At 35.0% G+C, this 27,832-nt stretch overlaps 1 protein-coding gene and 1 long non-coding RNA gene across 2 annotated transcripts; one reads left to right on the top strand and one right to left on the bottom strand.

Annotated features, from left to right (window-relative positions):
• Positions 1–1,551: 1,551 nt before the first annotated feature.
• LOC141296348 (uncharacterized) lies at positions 1,552–4,495 on the top strand. Its single transcript, XR_012341235.1, has 2 exons — positions 1,552–1,691; positions 3,850–4,495. It is a non-coding gene; the product is annotated as an uncharacterized lncRNA (long non-coding RNA).
• A 9,034-nt stretch (positions 4,496–13,529) lies between these two features.
• qrsl1 (glutaminyl-tRNA amidotransferase subunit QRSL1) lies at positions 13,530–27,773 on the bottom strand. The gene is made up of 11 exons (XM_073827017.1): positions 27,711–27,773; positions 26,998–27,157; positions 26,814–26,912; positions 26,619–26,715; positions 25,950–26,111; positions 19,966–20,141; positions 19,759–19,871; positions 17,558–17,750; positions 17,263–17,380; positions 15,763–15,968; positions 13,530–15,386 (listed from the first exon to the last, which is right to left on the bottom strand). Exons 1-11 carry the CDS (start codon positions 27,771–27,773, stop codon positions 15,169–15,171), a joined length of 1,605 nt encoding a protein of 534 aa, XP_073683118.1. The 3' UTR covers positions 13,530–15,168.
• Positions 27,774–27,832: the final 59 nt, after the last annotated feature.

The following is a 27,832-nucleotide window of genomic DNA, read 5'->3' as shown; positions in this document are numbered from 1 at the left end:
GCCTGTAAAACCCTGTAGTAGTCATTTAAAACATTAACTGTTTATCATTACCCTACCTAAACGTTGGGCGGGTGTTTTTGACGTCACTGTGGTATTAAAAGTCCCACGACTGCCTCATCCCTGAAAACTGAACCTCGATCCAGCAGGAAACTTCTTTGGAAGAAGACAACACAGGCATAAAAATGAATACAATTTGGATACTTTGCTTTGCAGTGCTGCTCATACCATTTTCAACTCAGGTAGGCACTCTGATATTTTCATTTATAGTCTTAGGCTTATAGAAAAGGATAGAAGGATTTGTTTACTTATTTGTTCACGATTCACAAGTATAATTAATATATGGTATAGTGGTATAGTATGGTAGCAAAGTGCATCTATGTATATCTACGGTCTAACATGGAAAAATGTGAGCACCTTTTCTGACTTTACTTAGCCTTCTTGTTTGGTGTGTAGGACAGCTCTGCTCAGAAGTCCTCGAGTGGCCCATCCTATGGAACATCCACTAGTACTTCTACAAATTCCAGCGCCGTAAGATTGGGTCCTGTTCTCACCACACTGTACCTGCTGATTCCAGCAGCCACCCTGGGCTTCATCCACAGTAGATGCTGATGGATGGAGAGCACTCGCCATAGACAACCAAAACTGAGACAGTGGCGAAATGGACAGCCATTCACCCAAAGAGCAAACATTCCCACAAATCCTGAAGACAGAATATGCCCCAGCTCACATTTTTGTAATGGATTTTAAATAATGAAAACGAATAAGTTTGGATAATTTCTCCAAGAGGGAACTGTTTGGTTACACCAACTGTTTGGTTTTAGGGAGCTTGAAAGACACCTGCAATGCAAATCGGGCTCTTTGTCGTGTTTTGCTCCAAAGTCACTGTTTTAGATCACCTGCTCAATGGCAAAATCTCTTGGAAGAGTCTGTTACTCCTATGCTCAGTATATGATTGAGATTAAACAGGTTAAAGAACTCCATTACTTAAATCAGTAATCACTGTGCATTTAAAATTTCAGCCAATTTCTGTTTCTATGATGACATTGTGTGTACTACAAATATGAAATTTTACTATATGAATGTGATCAGTGTACTCCATCTCACAATGTGTCTGTATGCACAATTAAATTAGATGATTATATATGTTTGCATGTCATTTTTTCCTTTAAACTGGTGTGAGAAATGTGTTCTTCTATGATATACACAGTAATGAGAGTTTTGCCCATGTGTTTGAGTACAAATAAACTTCGCATAATCAGGATTCTCCGTGCTTTTCAACAACAGACTGTGCAAAGCAACACAAAAAGAGTTTTATAATAGTTTCATTAAGATAATAGGATGTAGAGTAGAAAATACGGGTATCCCAGACTGAAGTTTCTTAGAGATTTTAGTGTTTTGATATTTTGAAAACAGCTTTTATTTCGAGATCTTCTCAGACAGAGATGAAGAGGATGTACTGATAGAGGATGTAATCCTCCACCTAAACCAATAGGCAAGCGTTTAAACACGTCACACATCAGCCACTGTGAGAATAAAACTCCCTGTCGCGCATCACTTAGCACAGACTCTCTGCCCCACATAAAACATCTCTGAAAGAAGAAGAAGAAAAAGAAGAAGGCATAATCATGAATAAAATATTGACATTGTGCCTTGGGTTACTGATTCTAACTATATCCGTCTCATCTACTGGGGTAAGCACTGTGATTTCTTTCACTCTATGAATTGTAGTTTTTTAGCATTTCCCATCTTTCTTATTTATTCTTTGATCATTTTGTTATTGTTGTCATTTGTTAATTATTATTTGAATGTACATGCAAAATGTTGATTATACAAGAAAAGGTGTGTCATAGTTCTCATGTAGATGCAAAAGCGTGGGTGTATTTTGTCTTGTCTACTGCTTAACATTATAGAGCCTTCTAAGTTAATTAAGTGTCAATACTTATTAAAGTAGTAATAATACCAACAAAGTGCATTTTCATGCAACTTATCAAAATAAACTTTAAATTGACATATACTGTTAAAAAAAGGGCGGGTAACCTAAGGTGGGCGTTGTGGTAACATCAAAATCAACCGTCTCTAATTACAGACCAAAATGAAATGGCTGTTAAATATGACTGTATCAGCATGACTAGCTAACTTGGTTACAGCAGCAAACATCATTTATAACAGTCTGATCAGGCAGAAAGGGCTGGGCGATAAAACGATAACGATATATATCGCGATAGACAAGAGATCGATATCAATAAAAAATATGTTCGATAAAACGTTCGATATTTTGTATTCTTCGTCGGCCGCCCAGCCCCCCTTTAACGTCCAGTTAATTTTGTTTTCTGTATAGCGCCAGGTCCCAATAGAAGTAAAGGTTATCTTTCCTACAGAACGGGTCCTTGTTGTTGTATTAAACAAACTTAATAGCCTTATGTTATTAATCTTATTTACACGACGGCATGTCATTTTTTTGTCTCTACATGATCGCGCGTGTACAATGTCTCCTCACTGACAGGATCGCGGACTCCATTCATAAAAACGGACTTTACTATAGGGCGGAATTCGTCGATTTTTGGATCAATAAATCAAAAGTTGGTCTGTTAATTAATTCCGATCGCGATAAGGACTAGTGTCTGTGAAAACTGAAATGCAAAAAGACCGTTTCAATAAGAATCCTGCATGTTCCGTTTGCCTCTGTGTATGAATGGAGGAGACGCGTTTTATTTTCACTACACGCATACTGCACACGTGACGCTCCCGCTAATTTTTGGCCTTTTCATCTCACATGAACAGACAAACTCCAATATAAATACATCTCCAAAGCTGCTGTGATTGTCACTTATTGTCATTTTTACCGTTTCATTAGTGAAACTAGCATCATTCATACTGTATTACACACTGAAACTTCACGGCAACCTGTCAAAATAAAAGTAAGGTTTAACATGTAACAGAACAATATTAGTCCTTTATTACTTTGTACAGTATAATGTAGCTGTTTATATGTTCACATTTAAATAATTTACATAAAACAATTTATATGATAAAAAATAAAATAAAAACCACTTAATTGTTGAGAAAATACTCTTATTATTAAACCTTTTTATAACTGTATATCATTTTTCTCCTATGTATTAATTTTAACAGTAAAGCTCCGATTATCTTTATTTTTTAAAAAATAAATCAGTGATTTTGCTTTCATTTGATTATCAGAAAAATTAAAACAAAATATTCTAAAAAAAAAAGCAAAAGATTGTAGGGCACTTTTGTTCAAAATGTTGAAAGTTTTTTCACTGAAATAAATGTTTTCGTTATTACACAAAGTAGGCTAAAGTACCGGGAAAGAAGTAATGTTGGCTACTGGCAACCAGCAATCTGTGCAGCAATAAATATTATCAGCCAAGTACTTTGCAACAACCACCTCTGACCTGTGGTCAAGCCGTACTTCTGGGCCATACATTAGCTTGACCATTCACTTCATCGACAATGAAATTGTGACTTTAGACTTATGTTTACATTTTATTATTTGAGTTTTCCATGGTTGTTGACATTTCTGTCTTAATAACTGAGGGGATTATGATCAGAGGAAGGTTAAGTTTAAAATAAAAATGTTTGAATGTAATATATTTTTCTCCTGGTCCTTATTTTAAATGGGTCATAAAAAATATCAATAATTATCGATATCGACCGATATGAAACACTGATATCGTGATATAGTTTTCAGCCATATCGCCCAGCCCTAGCAGAAATAAATCTTTAAGGCAGCCTAACAACTGCACTTTTCTACTTTTAAAAGTGCATATTACAGAATCACAAAATAACCTGCTTATTTTTATTCTAATTTTTATTGTCATGTTGGTGTAGGACAACAAACAAAAGTCAGAAGCTACCACCACAAAAGCTACCCCCAGCACAACTGCTCAACCTAAGTCCAGTGCTACAGGATTGGGTCCGATGCCCACTGCGCTGTGCTTGTTGATCCCAGCCGTCACCTTGGGCTTCATACACAGCAGATCCTAAACTAGCTGGAGAATGTTTAGATGACCAAGAGGAGCAAAGATGGACAGCCAGTCACATGAAGAGCAAACCTTTCCAAAATTCTTAAGATAGAAGACACAAGAAGAACAACTCATCAAGAAGATCCCACATAAACTCATATTAGTTAATTACCACTGTATACTGTACCAAGGGTCCTCCAAACCCCAACGAAACCTTACCATCAGGCTCTTTGGTTTGTTTTAATCCTGCTTTAAATTGGACTCATCAGTCGCAACATGAAACATGAAAGACTGTATGAATCTAATCACTGTAATCCACAAATTTCTCCAAAATATTTTTGTACTAATTGTGATGAATTATGAATTGAACACGATTAAAAATGTCTATATGCACAATTAAAGTGGATGATTGTATATGATTGTGTGCTTTTTATCCAAATTCTAATTAATGTGTTAGTTTTATTTACATGTTTAGATTGTAATATTGCCTGGATTAAAAATGTACAACCTTTGACATTGTCTATATAACTAGTGTGATCTTGGCTTTGAAACAATCTGTTCGCCACACCTGTGGCAAGAGGAAGGAAGCCGTATATGTGCAATCTTTCAGTTTTAACAACCGAACAAGCACAAGTACAAATACAGTTGAGGTCAAAAGTTAACATGCACCTTGCAGAATGTGCAAAATACTCATTATTTTACCAAAGTAAGCAGATCATACAAAATGCATGTTACTGATCTGAATAAAATATTTCTCATAAAAGATGTTTTTATATAGTCCACCAGAGGAAATGACCCAGTTCAAAGGTTTACATACACTTTATTCTTAATACTGTGTTGTTACCTGAATGATTCACAGCTAGGGATGTGACGAGACACTTATCCTACGAGACAAGACTTTACACGAGACTGGGTTCACGAGAACGAGACGAGACGAGATTTTTAAACTTTGTAAAAGAAATCCTCAATGATGAAATATAAAGGAAAAAATGGAATTTATTAAATTAAACTTCTATTTTAATAATTGTAAACTAAAGCTGCATGATTCTGGATACATTGAAAATCACCATTTTTTAAATAAACTGGAGATCACGATTCTCTCCTGATTCTGAAGAAAAAAAGACTAAAAATCTAAACAAAATAACAATTTACTAGTGTTTCTGACAAAATGTTCATTGCAAGTCTTCTAAAAAATATACATTTAAACGAAATTTTTAAAAATGAAGGAGACAGTGTCTCAATTAATAAAGACTTGTTTCACTATATCTCCTGAATAATAATTCAATGATAAATACTTTTTTAAACGTGCAGTCTCATGGTGGAAGAGGATAAGCGTTACAATACGTACAAGTGTTAAGATTAGGGGTGGGCATAGATTAATTTTTTTAATCTAGATTAAATCTTGGAATTAATCTAGATTAACCTAGATTAAAATGGCTAATTTGAATTCTGCTGAAGGCATTCAGAATATGTGTGCTACCCAAATAATGACTAAAAGTAAGTCTTCAAGAACGGGCCAGGTGGCGCATTAGACCAGGCGCTCATCTCCTGTTTCCAAAATGCTTGACAATTGCATTTACAACATAATTACCTATACAAACTTGTGTAACCAAGTACTTGTGCGCAAAAGGCTGCACGACGTGCGCGTTGCCGTTAAATGTATTTAACGTAATTGTGTATACACAGACGCGCACGGACATGGATTTCTGCGTGCATAGCTATTTTATACAATCTATGGTGCATAGTCTTCCATTAAACTGCGTTGCTTTTAGAAGCGTCAATTCAGTTGTCGCATATAGTTTAATGTCTTTATTTCGGGATTATCAAAGTAAATTATAACTCACGTGCCCCAGTAAAAAGGGTCTAGCAACGCACGCACCTGCCCTGAAGCGGCTTCATAACTGCATCCATGTTTGCACGTCTCATTTGATGTGGTAATTTCACAGAAGTTGAAGACTCGTTCTCGCCCCCTACAGTGCAATTCGACTAGGTATACGTCATCCGCGCTAAAATATCAAGGTGAAAGTCATCATATCTTGCGTAGTTTAGACCCAGCTCCCAACCCAACCTTGAGAATAGATTAACGGCGATATTTTTTTTATTGCCCGATAAGAGTCTCACGTTAACGCAGCATGTTAACGCCGATAACGGCCCACCACTAGTTAAGATACTTCGTTTTGGTCGCTACTGTTGACAATAAGTGTTTATACTCAAACTATGAACTTTTATCCTACTACTTCTGCTATTAAATGAATGTAACACAGAAATAATTATCATTACATGGTTGAAAAGACTGTGTTGCTCTTTCTGGATCAACAGTAGCATGAATATAGATTTGAATGTCTTTAACACTTGTTTCACATCGTAACCGTCAGTGGAGCGTGAGCAGTGCGATGTGAATCGTAGTCATTCAGGAATAAGATTGCGTGGGTGTTTGAATGGAGATCGTGATATTTTAAGATTAATCCAGTAGCTCTAAATGTAAACACTGCAAAAATATTTTGAGAGGATATCGCCACATTGTTGCGAGATATTGTTTTGTAACGTCTCACGAGATCTCCTCACATCCCTATCCACAGCTGTTTTTTTGTTTGTTTGTTTTTTGTTCTTTTGTTCAGTGATAGTTCTTTGAGACCCTTGTTTGTCCTGAACAGTTCGCTGTTCTTCAGAAAAAATCCTCCAGCTCACACGAATTCTTTGGGTTTTTTTTTTAGCATTTTTTGTATATTTGAACCCTTTCCAACAATGTTTGTATGATTTTGAGATCCATCTTTTCACACTACGAACAACTGAGAGACTCATGTGCAGCTATTACAGAAGGTTGAAATGCTCACTCATGCTTCAGAAAGAAAAATGATGCATTAAGAGCTGGGTGTGAAAACTTTTGAACATCATTTTGAACATAATATCATATTTTTTCATTTAGTACTGCCCTTCAGAAGACCGAGTTTGGTGATCCCTGTTCTAGAGCATCAGTGAGCATTTGAACCTTCTGTAATAGTTGCATATGAGTCCCTCAGTTATCCTCAGAGTGAAAAGATGGACCTCAAAATCATACAGTCATTGTTGGAAAGGGATCAAATACACAAAAATGCTGAAAAAATGTGTGGGACCTGAAGGATTTTTCTGAAGAACAGTGGGCAGTTTAACTGTTCAGGACAAACAAGTGACTCATAAACAACTATCACTATACAAAAAAATCTCTTGTGGACTACATGTAAATGTTTTTTATGTTGAATATCTTATTTAGGTCAGTGCTAACTAAAAAAATAACATGCATTTTGCATGATCCCTCTTATTTTGGTAAAACAAATTAATATTTTGCAGATTCTGCAAGGTAAATGTAAACTTTTGGCCTCAACTAGAGCAGAAAAAAAAAATGCTGTCACAACAACCAGCTAGTTAAATTTAAACACTCCTACACAGTTTCGTAACCACTACTCAGGACAAAAATAGGACCACCACTCAAACAGACTCTGAGATCACAAGCAGTTTGTTTGCTCAGGATTCAATTAATTTGACATTAAAGGATCGAAAATGTTCACAAGACAAAAGCTGCCATTGTCCCAGCAATGATCCAATAATTTCAGCAGCTTTTCGCCCACATCCTTCATCCTCTGGAACAGATGTTTCCGTTCTTTCAGTTTCACTCTTGATCACCATCTCTCTACTGTTGTATCTTAACTCACTTCAATCACACTTCTTGAAACACTGTTATTTCAAACTGCTACTTTTCCATCTTATCGTATCCAGTTTTTCCTATAGTGCACTTAAACTCAGTTAAGAGCTGGCCTGGAGATCTTATTTTAAACAAGAGTTTCTGTATCTAAAAGTAATTATTTGTGAAATTTACTAGCAATTTCTACACCGTTTGCTTTTCAAATAAATTGCCTGTAAATTGAAGTAGAAAGACTAAAGACGAAAGTTTTTTGTACTACTTAAAAAAATGTTACCTTAAACAGGGTGTAAGGTAACTTTTGAAATGCTGCTGTCTTTTTACTACGGATGTCAGACCACATTAGAGTGGTATAAGTGATCAGCTCACCCAAAACTCAAACAAGGAACTTGGCTCATATATATTAGAAGAGCATTTCTGAGAAACTGTATTTGTCTCTATATATCAGGTAAAGGACACTTAAGCCTCCTGGGCTGACAGCAGGCCACTCAGTTAACATTCCCAGACACTCTCAAAATGTTTGGTCAATAAATGTGAGTCTTTATTGTCTGAGGTTTCAATTACCTTGGGTCATTCCAAGTAAAGACTCTATTGTTTCTCGTAATGATCCCATAGGGGCTGAACTGATGGTAGACAGAATGTCTTAGCTATGTTGAATATTTACAGTAAACATCATACCTGTTTGCTGCTGATAAACAGCTGAGAATGTGGGATGATTTGTGGTGTATTTGACCCCTGAAGTGTTCATTTAGAGTTGATATTAAAACAAACAGCTATGAGAGCCTTTAATTACTTGACTGGAATCAATTGATGTTATTGTTAACTAAACTACAAACTTAAACCATTAAAACTCGATTTCAGTAGATGAAGACATAAACAACTTCTGACAATAGCAGGTAATGTGGGACATTAATCATGTTTCATATGTTGGGCCCTTACATAATGATACAAATTCACAAAGGAAAAGTCAGAAAACTCTACACAGAAAAGTCTTTTTCTTTGCTACACTGTTTATGTTCAATAACATCTAAAGTCAGATCAACATGATCTGAAATGCTCTTGAAAAGAAACCAGAACAATAAGGGTGTTGTGTCCCTGAGCTCAAAGCACAGACCAGCATATGCCTTCTGTTTCTGACAAACATGAATGAGAATATATGTAGCCCTCCCTCTATCTCTTTGAAGCGACCTTTCAGTCTGTTGTGTAAATGTGAAGGCGGAACACTGTTTGTGTTGACTGAGGTTATCAATAATTGGACTTATTGGACTTAAAAAGTTTCTTTTCATTATTCTATTCAGAGCATTGTTACATCAGTAGTTCTGCTCATTTATTATTACAGTTCCCTGCAACATCTGGGCCTCGGGTGACCCTCCATATTGGCCAAACGATGGAGAGGATATACGTTAGCTGTAGGCAAAAACTCTCTGATTTATTTTCTTACAGAGACTGGCTCTCTCTCTCTCTCTCATCAACATTTCTACGAAGTGAATTTTCATGGTTAATCTGTGGTTGATGTAAATGAAAACGCAACCAACACATGCATTTCTTTTAAACGCTGAGGTGGTGTGTGGTATATATGATTAAAAAAAACCACAGCAGTGGCTCACAACACCCTACTGAGAGTATCTCATTTGTATTTATAAGTTAAAAGTCTATTTATACTAAGGAAGATACCTGTAAAGTTTTAATTCTTTTTCTAATTCTGTGAGAATACCACAGCTGTAACGTTAACAGCACAGAGAAAATATATCATTGGATAGTGTTTTTTTTTTTTTAAATGGCAGACGACATAACTGCAGGGTGTGCTTAAAATAAACAATGTTATTGTGCGTTGGTGTAAACGCTAATATAGCTAGCTTTATACTTACTGTTCTTGATGTGAATGGGACGCGAGTTGTAAAAACAAATATGTGCCGCATAGCACCTGTTCTGTTTCTATTTTCAATACTATGCGTGCTTGCGCTATACAAGTGGATTTGGAGCGTTTACTTTGACCCGCCTAGTAAGATTAGCCTTTGCGCAGCGTTAACGGAAATACCTGGTATAGACACAGTGTTGAGGTGCGGTAACATTAGCACTGAAAAGGTCCATGTTATTAGCATAACATTGTATGAAGCACTGGCCACCCTGCTGAAAAAAACAAATAGAGGGCACTTTGCAGGGTTTGGTCAATTACTCGGGTGCCCGGGCATATTGGAATTACACGGATGTAAGCAACAACATTAATTGGTATAACTATATACATTGTTCTACTAATTTATGCTGTCTAAACCATGGAAAAAACATGTGGACGCTGCTAAATCATACAGAGAGAATGTTCTGGTAAGCAGGAAAGGGTGCAATAGTTAGACAAACTAATTAGGTGGAAAAGATACGTACGATCAGTATTAATAAAAATATTAGCCTAATATTTCACCTACCTGACCGGAAATGATAAGAACAAACATGTTATCAAGATTCTTGCCCTGGAAATCCTGGTTCAGTTTGGCCAACCACTAACACCTTTAAAAAAAAAAAAATAAATAAAAATAGGTAATAGAGACTTTTTACCTCACAATTGACTTTTTTCTCGGAATTGTAAGATATAAACTCGTAATTGCATGTTATAAAGTCAGAATTGTGAGATATAAACTTGCAATTACGAGTTATAAAGTTAGAATTGTGAGATATAATGATCTTTTTTGTCGTAATTGTCTGATATAAACAGTTGCAAGAAATATCTACAAATTTAAGATAAAAACTCACAATTCAGTTTTTTTTCCTCAATTGCGAGTTTGTATCTTGCAATTCTGACTTTTTTCCTTAAAATCGTATGATATAAACTCACAATTCTGAGTTATAAAGTCCAATTTTGAGGGGGAAAAAAAGACTGATACAGTGCCCTCCACTAATATTGGCACCCTTGGAAAATATAAGCAAAGGTGGATGTGAAAATAAATCTGCATGGATTTATCCTTTTGATCTTTTATTAAAAAAATTCACAAAATTATAACCTGTCATTGAAGTAATACAATAGAACCTAGGAGTGAAATCTCATTATGAATTAAAAGTTTTTCTCTAGTTCACGTTGGCCACTATTATTGGCACCCAATTATTGCAACATCCTTTTCCCAAGATAACAGTTCTGAGTTTTCTCCAACAATGTCTAATGTGTTGAGATCAGAGGCCATTCCTTCAAACAGAAACTCTCTCTTCCCAGCTTCATGTTGGTGCTTCTTCTCTTCAGTTTCTATACAGGGTTCAGGTCAGGGATCTGGGACGGCCATGGTAGAAGCTTCATTCTGTGCTCAGTGACACAATTTTGTGTTGATTTTGATGTTTGTTTTGGATCATCATCCTGCTGGAAGATGCAACCATGGCCCGTTATAAGATTTCTAACAGTCAGGTTTTGAATTTTATCTGCTGGTATTTGATAGAATCCATGAAACCACGTATCTAAACAAGATGTCCAGGACCTCCGGCAGAAAAATAGGTCCACAACATTAAAGAACCAGCAGTATTTTTAACCGTGGGCATGGGGTACTTTTTTATGCACTCTGCACCAAAACCATCTGGAGGGTTAGCTGCCAAAAAGCTCATTTTTAGTTTCATCTGACCATAGAAGCCAGTCCTGTTTGAAGTTCCAATCATCTCTGAAAATTGAATATGCAGGAGTTTGTTTTTGGGTGAACCAGGAGGATTTTTTCTTGAAACCCTCTGGAACAACATGTGGTAATGTAGGGGCTGTTTGATCATTTTATTTTAGGCTTTCTGACCCCAAGACCCAACAATTCTCTGCAATTCTCCAACTGTGATCCTTGGAGAGTCTTTGGCCACTCAATCTCTCCTTCTTATCGTGCCTTAGGATGATATAGACACACATCCTCTTCTAGGCAGATTTGTAACATCTTTAGTTGATTGGAACTTCTTAATTATTGCCCTGACGGTGGGAATGAGGATTTTCAATGCTTTAGCTCTTTTCTTACAGCCACTTTCTATTTTGTGAAGCTCAACAAACTTGTTCTGCACATCAGAACTACATTCTTTGGTTTTACTTCTTGTGATGGATGATTAAGGGAATTTGGCTTTTGTGTTCCTCATATTTATAATCCTGTGGAACAGAAAGTCATGGCTGGACAAATTTATATTCCTAGCCACCCTGGTGTGCTAAAAATATTTTAATATTAGTGGGAATATACTTTAGAGATATTTTACTTAGACAAATTTTTAGGGGTGCCAATAATTGTGGCCAACGTGAACTAGAGAAAAAAACATTTTTTTCATGATGAGATATTCCCCCCATTTTCCATCGTTTTACTTCAATGGAAGGTTAGAATTTTGTGAATTTTTTAAATAAAAGATCTAAAGGATAAACAATGTAGATTTATTTTCACAGGGCACTGTATAATCTCAGAATTGCAAGGTATAACCCAGATAGCACACGTTTGTCTGCAAGATGTCTGTTAAAGATCACTTCATCTGAAAAGCATCTGATGTGTACGAACATCTGACAGACGTCTGTAAGATGTCAGTTTTACATATATTCTAAATCATGAACATCTTAAAGGCATCTAATAGATGTCTCTTTGACATCTAATAGACATTGTCCTATAGACATTGTTTGCTCATCTGCACTTTCTAAAAAAATACATCTTCCAGATGTAAATGCAGACGTCAAATAGATGCCTCAGGGATCTTCATTTCTGTTGTTTTTTCATCCATGAGAAAATGAATGTACTTTCACTGGAGAGGAGCTTTTACTCTATTAGACCTCCCTAGAGTCATCATTTTCATTTTCATTTTCATTTTACTTACTGGCAAATTCATTTAAAAAACAGAGCTCACTGGAGATCTCTTTTCCAGAAAACTGACACGCTGAAGTGACGTGTCTAAAAATATTACAACACTGATCTCAGTGATGGAAGTGGTTTTGTTTAGGCCTTTCGAAAGTAACAAGTACTAATTTGAGAAAAGAAGTGAGAAAAGCAGTGAGAACTGCTTGTTATGAATAACAGTTTTAAAGTACTGCGTGTCCACTGGGCCATATTTTTTCGTTAATGTACGAGATTTGGGATTCATCAGCCACTTCAGGTAAGTAACTAGATGTATAATGAAGTTCAGTAAACACTAAAACTGTTTGCGCTGCAAATTAAGAGCCAAACGAAATCCATGTAATCAGGAAATTTGAGTGAGGTAAAAGACCTCAACCTCAAATTCACTACACTGAACAACAGAAAGTGGCTTCTACATCACTACACTTTTAACTATCGACAATGGACTTCTTTAACACTAAAATGTGACCACAACATGTGCACACATGTTCTGTTCAAAAGGAGATTATCTGGTTTCCTGTGACTGTATTTCTCATTTTAATAAACAGAGATCTAGTTAGCTAACAGAGCGACTGTTTTGTCTTATATGAATTTAAAAGTCTAGTGTAAGATGAAAAACTACAGGTATGTTATATGTTTTGTGTGTGTACATTCACATTTCTGACACTGAGAGGTCACAGATGGCCAGTACATTTGGTGGAGACGGAAATTAGTTCTGCTTCACTGATTAAATTAGATGAGCTTCCTGTTGTGCTACTGAGAGAATCACATTCAATTGTAAGCAGACTAATGACTGAAGAAGCACTGTACATGTCTTGAGCCAGCGTGTGTGTGTTGTAACTAGTTGTTTTCAGACTGCGTTGTGAAGTCTGCGTGTGACTGAGATTTCATTAGCGCCTCTGTCTTTCTGTCCCTAGGCCGATGAGAACAGTTCTGAGAGTTAGAACAGATACTTCACCAGAGGCAGAAGCCAGAAATGGCAGATGCACAAAAATTAAGCAGCAGAACTGTTTTTAACTTTAATAAGACACAACCTGACTTTTGATGGAAAGACACCAGCAACCTTTATTCAGTTAATAACCTTAGCCATAAAAAGAAATTATAAATAACTCCACATTCTATACATAACCGAAGCTCATTGGGTATAAAAGCTATTGTCATACGTTAGAAACAGGATGTGTGCACTTTAAGAGCATGGTTAAACTGTGTACCACAAATGCGGTTTGCTGCTTTGTCGTGCAAACTGCAAACTGTGGATTCTGGAAAACTAAAACCATTCTCTACAGACTGCAAGTTACTTATATTGTCTGACCATATAGATGATATTTTCCGCCTACCATCTACACTTTATTGTCCTCATAATGTTTACAAAAAATTGTTACAAAAATGGGAAGATTTCTTGCACATTTGCAAAACTTTTTTTTTTTTATTATCAGCACTTCTTGTCAATTTAACTTCATATATTCCAGTGCTATAAAATAAATAGTTGTACAGTTGAGGTCAAAAGTTTACATACACCTTGCAGAATCTGCAAAATGTTCATTACTTTACCAAAAAAGAGGAATCATACAAAATGCATATTATTTTTATTTAATACTGACCTAAATAAGATATTTTACATAAAAGACATTTACATATAGTCCACAAGAGAAAATAATTGTTGAATTTATAAAACTGACCCCGTTCAAAAGTTTACATACACTTGATTTCTGTTTAGTGATAGTTGTTCACGAGTCCCTTTGGTTTTTCAGCATTTTTGTGTATTTTAACCCTTTCCAACAATAACTGTATGCTTTTGAGATATTTTTTTTCACATTGAGGACAACTGAGGAACTTATATGCAACTATTACAGAAGTTTGAAACACTCACTGATGCATCAGGGAAAAAAACACACACACAATTGCATTAAGAGCCAGGGGTGAAAACTTTTGAACAGAATGAAGTTTTTCTTATTTTGCCTAAATATCATATTTTTTTCATTTAGTACTTCCCTTCAGAAGCTACAGAAGATACTTAGATGTTTTCCAGAAGACAGAATAAGTTAAATTTACCCTGATCTTCAATTTCAAAAATTTCACCCCCGAAATTTTAATGCATTGTGTTTCTTTCTGAAGCATCAGTGAGCGTTTGAACTTTCTGTAATAGTTGCATATGAGTCCCTCAGTTGTCCTCAGTGTGAAAAGTTGGACATTCATACAGTCAATGCTTAAAAACCAAAGAATCTGTGGAACCTGAAATAATTTTTCTGAAGAACAGCAGTTTAACTGCTCAGGACAAATAAGGGACTCATGAACAACTATCACTACACAAAAAAACAGCTGTGGATCATTCAGGTAACAATAAATTCAACTATTATTTTCTTTTGTGGGCTATATGTAAGTGCCTTTTATGTGAAATATCTTATTCAGGTTAGTACTAAATAAAAAATAACATGCATTTTGTATGATCCCTCTTATTTGGGTCAAATAATGAACATTTTGCTGATTCTGCAAGGCATGTGTAAACTTTTGACCTCAACTGTATTTGGAGAAAATGAAGCTGAATAAATCATGCAGAACAGAGACAGTCTCAAATGGATCCAGTGTGTGCTCATAGCATTCACACTCACATTTTCACTTCTTATGTACCTAAACACCGAATTTAACCTTATAGGTTTCATTTCCTCTGATCATTACCTGTTCAGTCTTTGCATTTTGGTTATGATCCTATTGTATGTGTCCTTTCTCTGACTGATCGGTCCAACTGTTTCTCATCTGAGTCTCCATGAAAATGGATCATTGGAAAGTTGACTTGTTGCTCCATCCAGTGGGCTACGGTCAACAACTTCCAGTCCTGTAGTGTCTGACCAATCAGCTGCAGGCCGATGGGAAGACCTCTGCGTGAGAGGGCTGTTGGTATCGTGACAGCAGGCAAACCTGTGATGATAAAAGAGAGAACGATCATGGAAATACACTAAATATACATAGTTTGGCTATCAGGAAAAAGATCAATTAATTTTTGTTTTGTCAGTTGGTTCATTGATCCATTAAAACTCAATTAGAAATTGTTTACACTGCTTTAGGAAAAACCCTGCTGTATTTAGAGGGTCACATGCCCTTCTTGCTTGTTGTTGCCACACAAAACTCCCCGAATGACCTCAGGTTAATTCGCCTGTCAAATCAGGTGATACAAATCACATTTACACGGGTAAGACAGAAAAGCCCTCAAGGATATGCAAGTAATGCACCTCTATGGAACCTTGGTGAAATTGAGCGAACTAGTTTCTCTCTCAAATCCACTTCCTGTGCATACCTGCCATGTTTACAGGCTGGGTGAAGATGTCTTCCTGGGCACTGCGTGTTCGGTTGTCTTCCTGTATGAAGTCAGAGTAGCGCACTGCATCGCTTAATGTTGTGGGTGTCAGGAGAACGTCTATGCCTGAGCGGAACACCTTTGTAAAATCTTCAGTGATAAGACGCCGCATTTGTTGAGCCTTCACAAAGTAACGCTCATAGTTCCTGAGATGACAGAGTGTGAAATGACATCTTTAACACCTCTATAAAAAGCAAAACCAAAACATAGCTGTGTAAAAACTCACTTCTGCACATTAGGGTTGAATTTTGCTACTTGTTTTTAGTGAAAATAAACTTTTCACTAAAAACAATAACTTTTTAGATATGTATGGCTCAAACTAAGAACTTATGTACTACTGTTACTCTTTTTGTAAGAAGTAATATTAACAAACAGCAATGTTGCAAAATTATATTCCAATTTAAAATATCTGTTTTCTATTTTATTATGTTTCAAAATGCAATTTATTCCTATTATGCCAAACCTAATCTTCAGCAGCCATTACTACAGTCTTCACTGTCACTTTAGTTAATCAATGTAATGCATTATTGCTGAACAGAAGTATTCATTTATTTAAAAAACACTTTATAATAAGATCATATTAGTTAACTTTAGTAAATGCTATCTATCATTAACTATCAATAAGCAATACCTTTGAAATGGTATTTATTCATCTTTAATGTTAGTTATTAAAAAAAATGTTCATTGTCAGTTCATGTTGGCTCAGGTCCATTAAATAATATGAACAGATACAACTTTTTATTTTAATAGTGTATTAATATGTTAAAAATTAATTAAGATGGTAACACTTTACAATAAGGTCCATTAGTTAACATGAACTAAGAATGAACATTACTTCTACAGCATTTAATAATTTTAGTTAATGTTAATTTTAATTTTTACTTTTACTAAATTAAAATGACAAAAAAGTTGTGTTTGTTAACATTAATGCACTGTGAACTAACATAAACAATGAACGACTATTTTTATTAACATTAACGAAGATTAATAAATAGTGTAATAAATGTATTGTTCATTGTTTGTTCATGTTAGTTAATAAATTAACTAATGTTAACAAATGACACCTTATTGTAAGGTGTTACCGTTCAGATTAATAAATGCTTAATAAGTAGTTTTAATTGTTAGTTCATGTAGTTAACTAAGGTAAACAAAAGAAACCTTATTGTAAGGTGTTACCATTAAATCTTACTGACCACACTTTTGAACAGCTGCCTGACTATAAATAAGAATGTAGTACCAATGCAGTAGTAAAAATTAAGTTTTGTTTTGAGAAGTGGTCAGAGCTTATAGGAAAGTAAGCATAAGTATTTACAGTACAACACAGCTTACCAAATTTTGTACATCTTGTACATTATCTGATTGCCTGTAAACTCTATGAATGACCTACAAGTTTATAAAGGGGATATGAGACAATAGCGGTTCTCTTTTTGGGGCTCTCACAATTTCAGTAGGAAGTAGTTTCCTGAGAGGATTCTCCTGCGAACCACATTGTTGAAGCCTTCATGTCGTGTAGCGGCGTACATGGCATCTGTCGAGCTGTCGACTGCACTACGATGGCCTGAGGAGAAAAAAGTGAGATTTTTAGAAACAGTGCTTTTTAAAACTCAGAGATGTTAATATTTTAATTTTGTAGATGTAGCTTTACAAATAACACCTACATTTTAAATGCATCCTGTTTGCATGTATATGCATCATGTGTTATGTGACAGTTTAAATGTGTTTAAGCTTTACATACCGTATTCAAGTCCATCAAAACGTGCCATGTTGGATGCAACCTCACAGCAACACAGGACGTAGTAACAGACAATGGAGTGCTGTGTGTGTGGCAGAGATACTTCTTGTACCCGTGCCCCTGCCTGCTCAAACATGGCTGCGACTCGACTCCACTGGGCAAGAGTGTCTTCAGACAGGCCCGGGGCATGATATTCCTAAAATCATAGAAACTCTGTTACAATATCATCAGTGTTGTTTTTGACAACCATCTTAGATTTAGTCTTAGTCTTAGTCTTTTGGACTAAAATGGTTATTAGTTTTAGTCAAATTTTAGTCACTTCTATATGTGATAGTTTTAGTCCAATTTTAGTCGACGAAAAGTCAAGAAGGTTTTAGTCTAGTTTTAGTCGACGAAAAGTCAAAAAGGTTTTAGTCTAGTTTTAGTCAAAAAAAGGGGAAAAAGTAGTCTTTTAACAAATTAATGTAGGTCAGTAAGTATTTTGCTGTTGGGTAGTGTCACTTATAAGTTGTGAAAATAGCAGATCTATAGTTCAACACAATGTGAGCTTCCGGATCGACTATTTTCACCAATAATTACAATAATGAAGGAATGTTTTAGAACATAAAAGACAAACAAGGATGGAATGCTAAAATGGCTTGCCATACTAGTATAACAAAGAGTATTTAATGCTAAAACGGCTTGCCATAGCGGCAGGTACTTTTTTCGGTTTTAATTGGCATGCACAATAAGCAGAAATGTCATGCATTTTAAACGTCTGACGGACCACCCACAAACATTTTCGTCTATTCTCGTCTCGTCAACGAAAACTCACACACGTCTCGTCATGTTTTAGTCATCAACGAGCCATTTTTATCTCGTCATCGTCTCGTTTTCGTCATGGAAAAAAGTGGCGTCAACTAAATGATTTCGTCATCGTCATCGTTGACGAAAACAACACTGAATATCATACAAATATTGGTTAACTTTACGATGCCATTTATGGGTTATATTTCACCTGAAAATCTAAAAAAAAAAAAAAATATATATATTTTTATGACATTATCTTTTTGTATTGTCACATTATTGTGTGAATTAAGCAGAATTTGCTCCAAATTATCCCTGTAATAACAAATAAAAAACATTATACGGTTACATCCATTTTACTGCTGTATTGCATTGTATTAATTTTTTCTAAGATGCTGTAATCATATTAAACTGATCATTATCCAAATATAATATCATATACACTACCAGTCAAAAGTTTTTGAACAGTAAGCTTTTAAAGAAAAAAAAACATTCATTAAATTTGATCCAAAGTACAATTCTGAAATAGTTTTACTATTTGAAATAACTGTTTTCTGTTTAAATATATTTTAAAATGTCATTTATTTCTGTGATCAAAGCTGAATTTTCAGCATCATTACTCCTTCAGAAATCATTCTAACATGCTGGTTTGCTGTTCAAGAAACATTATTATTATCATTATCATTATCATCAAAATTTAAAACAGTTGAGTATTTTTTTTTTTTTTCAGGATTCTTAGTAGAAAGATCCAAAGTTTAGCATTTATCTGAAATAAAAAGCTTTTGTAACTGTATACCATTCAAAAGTTTGAAGTCAGTATAATTTTGTTGTTGTTGGTTAAAATAATATAGAAAATAATACTTTTATTTATTATGGATGCTTTAAATTGATTAAATGTGATGATAAAGACATTTACATGTTACAATTTTTATTTTAGATAAATGCTGTTCTTCTGAACTTTCTATTCATCAAAGAAACCTGAAAAAATTCTACTCAGCTGTTTTTAACGTAATAATAATAACCCAAAAAATTCTGAGCAGCAAATCAGAATATTAGAATGATTTCTGAAGGATCATTTAACTAGAGTAATGATGCTAAAAATTCAGCTTTGAAATCACAAGAATAAACTATTTTTTTTTTAAATATTCAGATAGAAAACAGTCATTATATATAGTTCAACATTTTACTGCTTTAGCTGTGTATTTGATCAAATAAATGCAGGCTTGGTGAGCAGAAAAGACATTTAAAAAACATAAAAAATCTTACTGTTCAAAAACTTTTGACTGGCAGTGTATATGGCTTGTGTCTGGATTTAAAACAAATCCTTGTTTGAATCTTTGCGTTACCAGCCAACGCCCTTCTGCTGTTAACCACACTGAGCTGCTGTCCCCCTGTGGACAGTCTGAATGCAGCTTTACCTTTGGTATGCCGACACATATGCCTCTAATGTCAAAGTGTTCTGGAAGGCTGGGTGGGGTGCTGGGTGCCTGGATAGTTGTTGAATCTCTCTCATCTCGGCCCTGTAGAATCCCTGGAAAACAGAACCATAGGAAAACATAAAGTACTGATTTAAATCAGTGATCCTCATAATGTATGTTCATCTCACACTCAAGCAGATCACATACTCAAGACAGTGGCAGTATCGTGGACACTCCTGGTCATGATTCCTGGAACGTCCATTGAGTTGACCAAAGGGATGAGTCCATGACGAGAAAGCAGGCCGTAAGTGGGTTTTAGAGCCACGACCCCACAAAGAGAACCAGGGTTTCGTGTAGAGCCTCCTGTATCAGATCCCAAAGCTCTAAGAGAAAAGACACATATATATATGGGCCATTCTACAGAATTGGTGTAAACTGCTGTCCCACAACCAAAAATCAGATTTAAAAAGCATTTAAGTATTCAAATCTTAGATGTTTACTAAAATCCTTTTATTATCTATTGAAATCCACAGTAGTAAACTTTAAGAACTTAATGCTTAATATATATAAAATCATAATTTAGTGGGTATCTTTTAATTGGGAGGTGGCTGTCCCGAACCCTAAACCTTAAATTTCAACTTTTGAAAATGATATTGAAATCATTTTTGCATTTTATTCTATTGTGGTTTAAAAAAAATATCATTTAGAGTTACTTTTTTTTTTGTAAATTATAAAACTTTATGTACAAAATGCACATTTACATATCACTACCAAAACAGTGTATGTTTTATTCCACGGGTTGAAACTCATTTTAACTACCCCTCCCTCTCATAGCTACAAGGTGAGTAGATAGGCCTCATCAATTTAAGGGAAATGTGTTCAAAAGTATGAAAAATCTGCGTGTCACTACTCAATACCTTTTTTTCAGCAATTAAGCACACTTTTTGAGAGTTACTCCTTAACATTTAGTTTTTATGTGTACAACTGTTCAGCATTGTGCTAGCTAACCATTTGCTGTTGAGCATCTTTGAGCTAGGTTTAAAAGTATCTCAAATTGTCACGACCGAAACATTTAATGAAGTTTTGGTAGTGACATCTCTTTTTTTTTTTTGGGGTGTTATCCCCTTAAAATTGACACTACTGAAACAGTCACGGCCAAAATATGTCATAGTTGTTTTGTTAGTGACAAAAGAAAACACACAAACCTTTATTTAAGGAAAATAAACAACATTTTTGTACAGTTATGCAAATTTTTAGCATTGTAGTATGTTTTAGTTGTGTTTTAGTATGCAAGTTAAAATTCTGTAATGTGACGTGGTTGTTACCAAAACATGTCACTACTGAAAATGTGCAGTCACTACCAAAACATGAGATGTTTAGTCAAAAATAGAGTATACTGAATTATCAAGATGTGTTATGATATTGTTTGGTTCAGTGTATATTCTTTTTTTTTTTTTTTTAATTGACAATAAACATAACAAAAGACAATATAATTTATAAACAACAAACAAACCAAATGACAAACAAATGGACATACATGCAATGTGTTGAATAACAATACTCCCCCATCTTCCAATACATGTAAGAAAGAGTTATTATAAATAAGTAATAATAATAACAACAGTAGTAGTAATGGTAATAATATATTATATAAATCCAGCATGTATCCATTGCTAGTTTTTTTTCCATTTGAATATATGTAAAGTTCAACGTATAAATTTTTTTTTTCCTTCCCTCCTCTCCTCTTTCTTTCCTTTTCCCTCTCTCCCTCCTTTTTCCTTTTTTTTCTTTTCTTTTCTTCTTTTCTCCTCCTTCCCCTCCCTTCCTTTCTTCCTTCCCCTTCCTCTTTCTTTTGTTACCATTGCTGTCACCACCGTTGTCTTGAAAATATAGCTTATATAGTAAATACATTTTAAAAAAAGCTAGAAAAAAAAATAATAATAATAATCTTTAAACAGGGAAAGAAAGAGTGAGGAGGGAGAGAGAATGGAAAATGGAAGACAGACAGGGAGATGAGAAGAGAGAATAATAGGAGAGGGAATAATAGGAGAAGAGAGAATAATAGGAGGCCAGGGAGAGAGATAGTTGAGGGAGACTGTATTATTTCAAGCTCATGATGGGAAAATACCACGAGATAAAATGTGAACCCATTTCCTTTATATCATAGGTCTTAGGGAGGCCCCTTCTAGGGCATTGGCATGTGACCTATTCACGGCCTCTCCGTAATAGACCTGAATACAGGATGTTCACCATGATCCTGAAGTCTGTGCCTCAGCCGGATGTCTTCCCAGAGCCTTGTTTGCCAGACCCAGTGGCAGTTTTTTTTTTCTTTTTTCCCTCTTTCTCTCCTTCCCTCTTCTCCTTTTCTTTTCCTTCTCTCTTTCCCCTCTTTTTTTTTTCTTCTCCCTTCCCCTTTTTTTTTTTCCCTTCTTCCTTCCTTCAACCTTTTACAAGAAGAGATAAAGCGACTGGATCATCTGGCCTCTCAAGGGTTGACAGATTCAATTACTAAAGAACTTCTGAGAACTAAAGAAGAATTAAATAAAATATTAAATCAAAAAACCGAGCAAATACTTCTTAAACTCAGACAACAGCAATTTGAATTTGGAGAAAAAACTGGCAAATTTTTGGCAAATCAGCTAAAGCAGCAAACAGAGAAATCAATTATTACATCGATAATGGATCATTCAGGCAATATAACTCACAGCCCATCTGAAATAAATGAGTCATTTAGATTATATTATTCAAAACTATATTCTTCAAACCAAAATGAATCACTGGAAGTAGTAGAATCTTTTCTGACTGGTGTCTCCCTGCCTGAGGTATCATCAATGCAATCAGAATATTTAGAAAAATCTCTATCCATTCAGGATCTTACTAAAGCACTTAATCATATGCCAAATAACAAATCACCTGGTCCAGATGGTTTCCCAGCGGAATTCTATAAACAGTTTTGGTCACTGCTGTCACCCATATTTTTCAACGCTACTTGTGAAATTTATGAAACAGGAACGATACCTCAACATATGAATACTGCGTACATCTCTCTCATTCCAAAGCCAAACAAAGATCACACCCAATGTTCCAACTACCGTCCAATTTCACTAATTAATGTAGATTTAAAAATCATCAGTAAAGCACTGGCCGGTAGATTAGAATCGGTGATGTCAACTCTAATACATCCAGATCAGACTGGCTTTATAAAAGGGAGACACTCCTCAGAAAATACCAGAAGATTAATAAATATAGTTGATTTCTATAATAGTTTACCCAACAAAAACAAACCACCTTTTATAATTGTATCTTTAGATGCAGAAAAGGCCTTTGATAAAGTAGAATGGCCCTTCCTCTTCACTACTCTCAGTCATTTTGGTTTTAAGTCATATATCATTAATTGGATTAAAACACTTTATAATGCCCCAACAGCATCTGTTATAACTAATGGCATTTTATCAAAACCATTTCAGCTAAAAAAAGGAACCCGACAAGGCTGCCCACTATCACCACTACTTTTTACAATCTTTATTGAACCTTTGGCAGCAGCAATACGGCAATCACATAATATATCTGGTATTCAATCAAAACATTGCCATCGTAAAATCAGTCTGTATGCAGATGATATTCTTTTATATATTACAAACCCATCCTTATCGCTTCTGTCAGCCCATAATCTGATAAGTGATTTTAGTAAAATATCAGGATACTCAGTTAACTGCTCCAAATCTGAGATTCTGCCTATTACCAAATTGAACTGGGATGTTGAACTAGAGAATTATCCATTCAAGCGAACAACCAAAATACTAAAATACCTTGGGATTCATATTTCATCCAATCTAAAAGATCTGTTTAAGCTTAACCATGCCCCATTATTACAAGAAATTCAAAATAACTTGGAAAGATGGAATAATTTGCCCTTATCTCTAATTGGCCGCATATCATCTGTAAAAATGAACATACTTCCAAAAATTAATTATCTATTCTCCATGATCCCAGTTACCCCACCTTCCGGCTGGTTCTCCTCGTTAGACAGTACAATGACAAAGTATTATTGGAAAAAAAAAAAGCTAGAATAAAACTATCCACTCTTCAGAGATCAAGAAAGTCTGGAGGACTTGGGGCACCCAACTTCCACCTTTACTTCGTCTCTCAACAGTTAATTTACATTTACCATTGGATACATAACCCTAATCTCCCTTGGTCAAATATTGAAAATTAGCTGGTTCAGTCATTAGATATAAAGTTTTTACCATTAATAGACAAATCAATAAAAACTCTCCCTGGTTACAAAAATAATACCATTAATACCACCATGAATGCTTGGTGGAAGTTGCATGATCTATTACATTGTAGAGTAAAACCATCAGCCAATACACCCATATGGCATAATCCAATGTTTTTAATTAACAATAAACCTTTTCATTTCTCCACATGGAGTCAGAGAGGGGTAAATACCCTGGGCCACTTATATAATGGGGACCCTTTTATGACCTTTGAACATATTCAATCTAAATACAATTTACCAACTCAAACCTATTTTCAATATTTACAGTTAAAAGAAGTCATACAAAAATCTATTGGTTCCTGTACTCTGTCAAACTGTAACACTCATATATACCAGTCTATTGAATCTTTAAAACCTGATAAACTATTATCACAAATATATAACTTCTTATTATCTACAGAAACCGACATCAAGTAGTTCCAGTTCAAAAGTGGACTAAGGACATGGGTACAGATCAAATTAGCTGGCAAGAAGTTTGCAATAACATTTATTCGATGTCCTGTAATGCTAAAATTCAAATGATTCAATATAAAGTTATCCATAGAACTCATTTCACAACATACAAACTGCAAAGAATGGGATATATTAAAAATAATAACTGTCCACACTGTCCAGGCACCACTGATGAGTATTTCCATGCATTCTGGCAATGTCCTCTAGTTCATTCATTTTGGTCGAAGGTCATGAGCAGGCTCTCAGATATCCTCGAGTTCAGCATCCCAGTTTGTCCAAAAATTGCTCTATTGGGAGACACTTCTACTCTACAGATTGCTAATCAGTTTAAACCATTTTTATTGATCTCATTAACAGTAGCAAAGAAACACATCTTACTTAACTGGAAAGACAGAACAGCTCTTTCAGTAAACCAGTGGCTTAAATTATTGTCAGTCCATTTAAACTTAGAACAATTAACAGCATTTGCACATAACATTGATCCCTCCAAACAAACTTGGTCTCCTTTAATTCAATATCTGAATAGGGGAACTGATTCCTGTTTCTCTATATCTCTGTCTTAAAACATGAGAAACTAATGAGGAACATTGAGTGTCCTTTTATATAACTGTGAAGTACATATACTGTTAATCTATGTCTATTACATTGCTTATTGAAATGTCTTTTTTTTCTCCCTCTCTTCCAATGCATAACATATTGAAAACATTTAAATGTTTATTTTCTTCATTCTTATTAACATTTAATTTACAGCAAGTAACCATGTGTTCTATTCTATGCAACCCCATTGTTGCCATTGCTGTTATAATTTCTTGTCTATATGTTATTAATTGATCATTTCATTTGCAAATGATTAAGGGAAAATAAAGATCCCTTTCTCTATTTCTCTGTCTCTCATCCTATCATTCACCCCCCCATCCCCCCTCCCCCCTCCCTGAAATGGGAAAGACTTGTTTAAAAGAAAGAAAGGAGGAGGGGAAAGAGGGGAGAAGGAAGGAAGAAGGGTTCAGTGTATATTCAAACTAATGAATCCTTAAGTTTGATCAACTTTTTGCCTTTTTTTCCAAGACGTTTCCAACTTTGACTTTAAACCATTTCTGTAAAATGGCCAAAATACGAATATTATCTGCAGCCTCAAGTAATGATAAGTGTTTTTTACATACATAATTCACAGTGTGGACATGAACACCTATTAATCTAATGCAGATTTTGCACAATTAGGGTATAAAGGGTCACTAAAGTGAGAAATGTGTTAATGCGTGTCTACATCTGTTCTTAAAGGCTGAAATGGTGAAATATATGATGTGTTATTTCAGACATAAAGAGAACAATTAATCTCCCTTTATCTTTGAGCACTTGCTCAAACCTATGAACTAAGCCTTATGAACATGCTTTTATTAAAGCAAAAGTCCATTATTAAATGTGGCTTGTGTGATTTTATATACAGTTTTACACTCACAGGAAGCTGCTGAGAGATGCCACTGCTGCTGCACTTCCTCCTGAACTTCCTCCTGAGATTAGCCAGTCAGAATCTGGTTCTTCTGTGCTCTGCTCACGGTATAGGGTTGTGTAGCTCCATGGGTTACGAACTGGACCAAACACCCCATCTATACTTCCAGATCTTAAGAAAGACAGAGTTGCTCAGACGTGCAGATATAAGCATAACATATTTATTCTAAACAGATATACAGTTTTTATTTTTTTTTATTATTTTTTTTATTTCACTACATTTCAAATGTTAAGGGTTGGTTAGTTTTTAAATCTTTTTTTTTTAAAGTCTGTTTTGCTCACCAAGCTGCATTTGTTTGATCAAAAATACAGTTAAAACAGTAATATTCTGGAATATTATCACCATTTAAAATAACATATTTACATACATTTTTAAATCTAATTTATTCCTGTGATGGCAAAGCTGAATTTTCAGCAGCCATCAGTCTTCAGTCATCAGTCTTCAGTCTTCAATGTCACATGATCTTTAAAAAATTATTCTAATTATCTAATATGCTGAGTTGGTGCTCAAGAAACATTTAAATATTTCAATATTTTCAATGAATATTGAATGTTTAAAATAAAAGCATTTATTTGTAATATATCTGAAACATTATATATTCATTTACAGCCACCTTACCCCATTGCAAACTCATCTAAATTAGTTTTTCCAACGAGAACTGCTCCTTGATCCAACAGCTTCTGCACAACTGTGGCATTGAATGGAGGAACATAACCTACGAATCCAAAAAGACGAAATATGACATTCACAAATCATCCACTACACAATAAAGCTTTCTATGCTTCAGTCTTGTGCTAATATACTTTAGCTGACCTTTAAGCATGCTTGAAGCACAGGTAGTCTCAACGTTCTCCGTGCAGAAATTGTCTTTTACAGAGAAAGGTATGCCGTCCAGAGGACCAAGAGGTTTACCTTAGAAGGAAACGCAAGAAACATATGTAAATTATTATTCAGCCATGAAAAAAATGCATTTTATGTTACACACACACACACACACCTGTGTGGAGCCTGTTGTCTGCTCTCTGTGCTTGCTCCATTGCCGTCTCTTCTGTAACTGTGATAAATGCATTTAGGTAACGTGTCTTTTGTATTTGGCTAATGCATTTTCTGCAGAGCTCAGTGGCGGAAACCCTTCCATCCCTTAGTGCCTGGGACACCTGTAAGTAACATTTAAAAAAAGTGTTTTGCAGTTTTAGTAGGTAGATATACACTACCAGTCAAAAGTTTTTGAACAGTAAGATATTTAATAATGATGCTAAGAATTCAGCTTTGGAATCACAGGAATAAATTACATTTTAAAATATATTCAAATAGAAAACAGTTATTTTAAATAGTAGAAATATTTCAAAATTTTACTTTTTGCTGTACTTTGGATTAAATAAATGCAAGCTTGGTGAGCAGAAGAGACTTCTTTAAAAAACATTAAAAATCATACTGTTCAAAACCTTTTGACTGCTAGTGTATAAAAACCATGTGTTTAGATATTAAATTAAAATAAAAAAATGGCATTACACCCTGCTAAGAACAGCTAAGACTTTTAGGCTGGTGTTAAAAGGTCTTGTCAGACTGGTTTACTGCCTGAATTTACAGTAAATTTTGAGCTGGCAACATTTATGTAACATAGTACCAATAACACCAGTGTGGTGAATCTTTATAACGTTTATGGTTTATAGTTACGAGTAAACTGTGTAAGTTAATATAAAAACAGACCTCTCTAATGGACAGGCCAAGCATCGCTGCTGCAGGACGAAACGCCGCACTGGAGGCTGACATGACACTTCCCGTTGACCTCGATGACGTCCCATCATCTCTTCTTTCTGATTGGTCAGTCA

Source organism: Garra rufa, chromosome 21 (genome assembly GCF_049309525.1).
Source record: "Garra rufa chromosome 21, GarRuf1.0, whole genome shotgun sequence".
NCBI lineage: Eukaryota > Metazoa > Chordata > Actinopteri > Cypriniformes > Cyprinidae > Garra > Garra rufa.
Note: the sequence above shows the minus strand (reverse complement) of the source record. Positions and strands in the feature narration are given on the sequence as shown.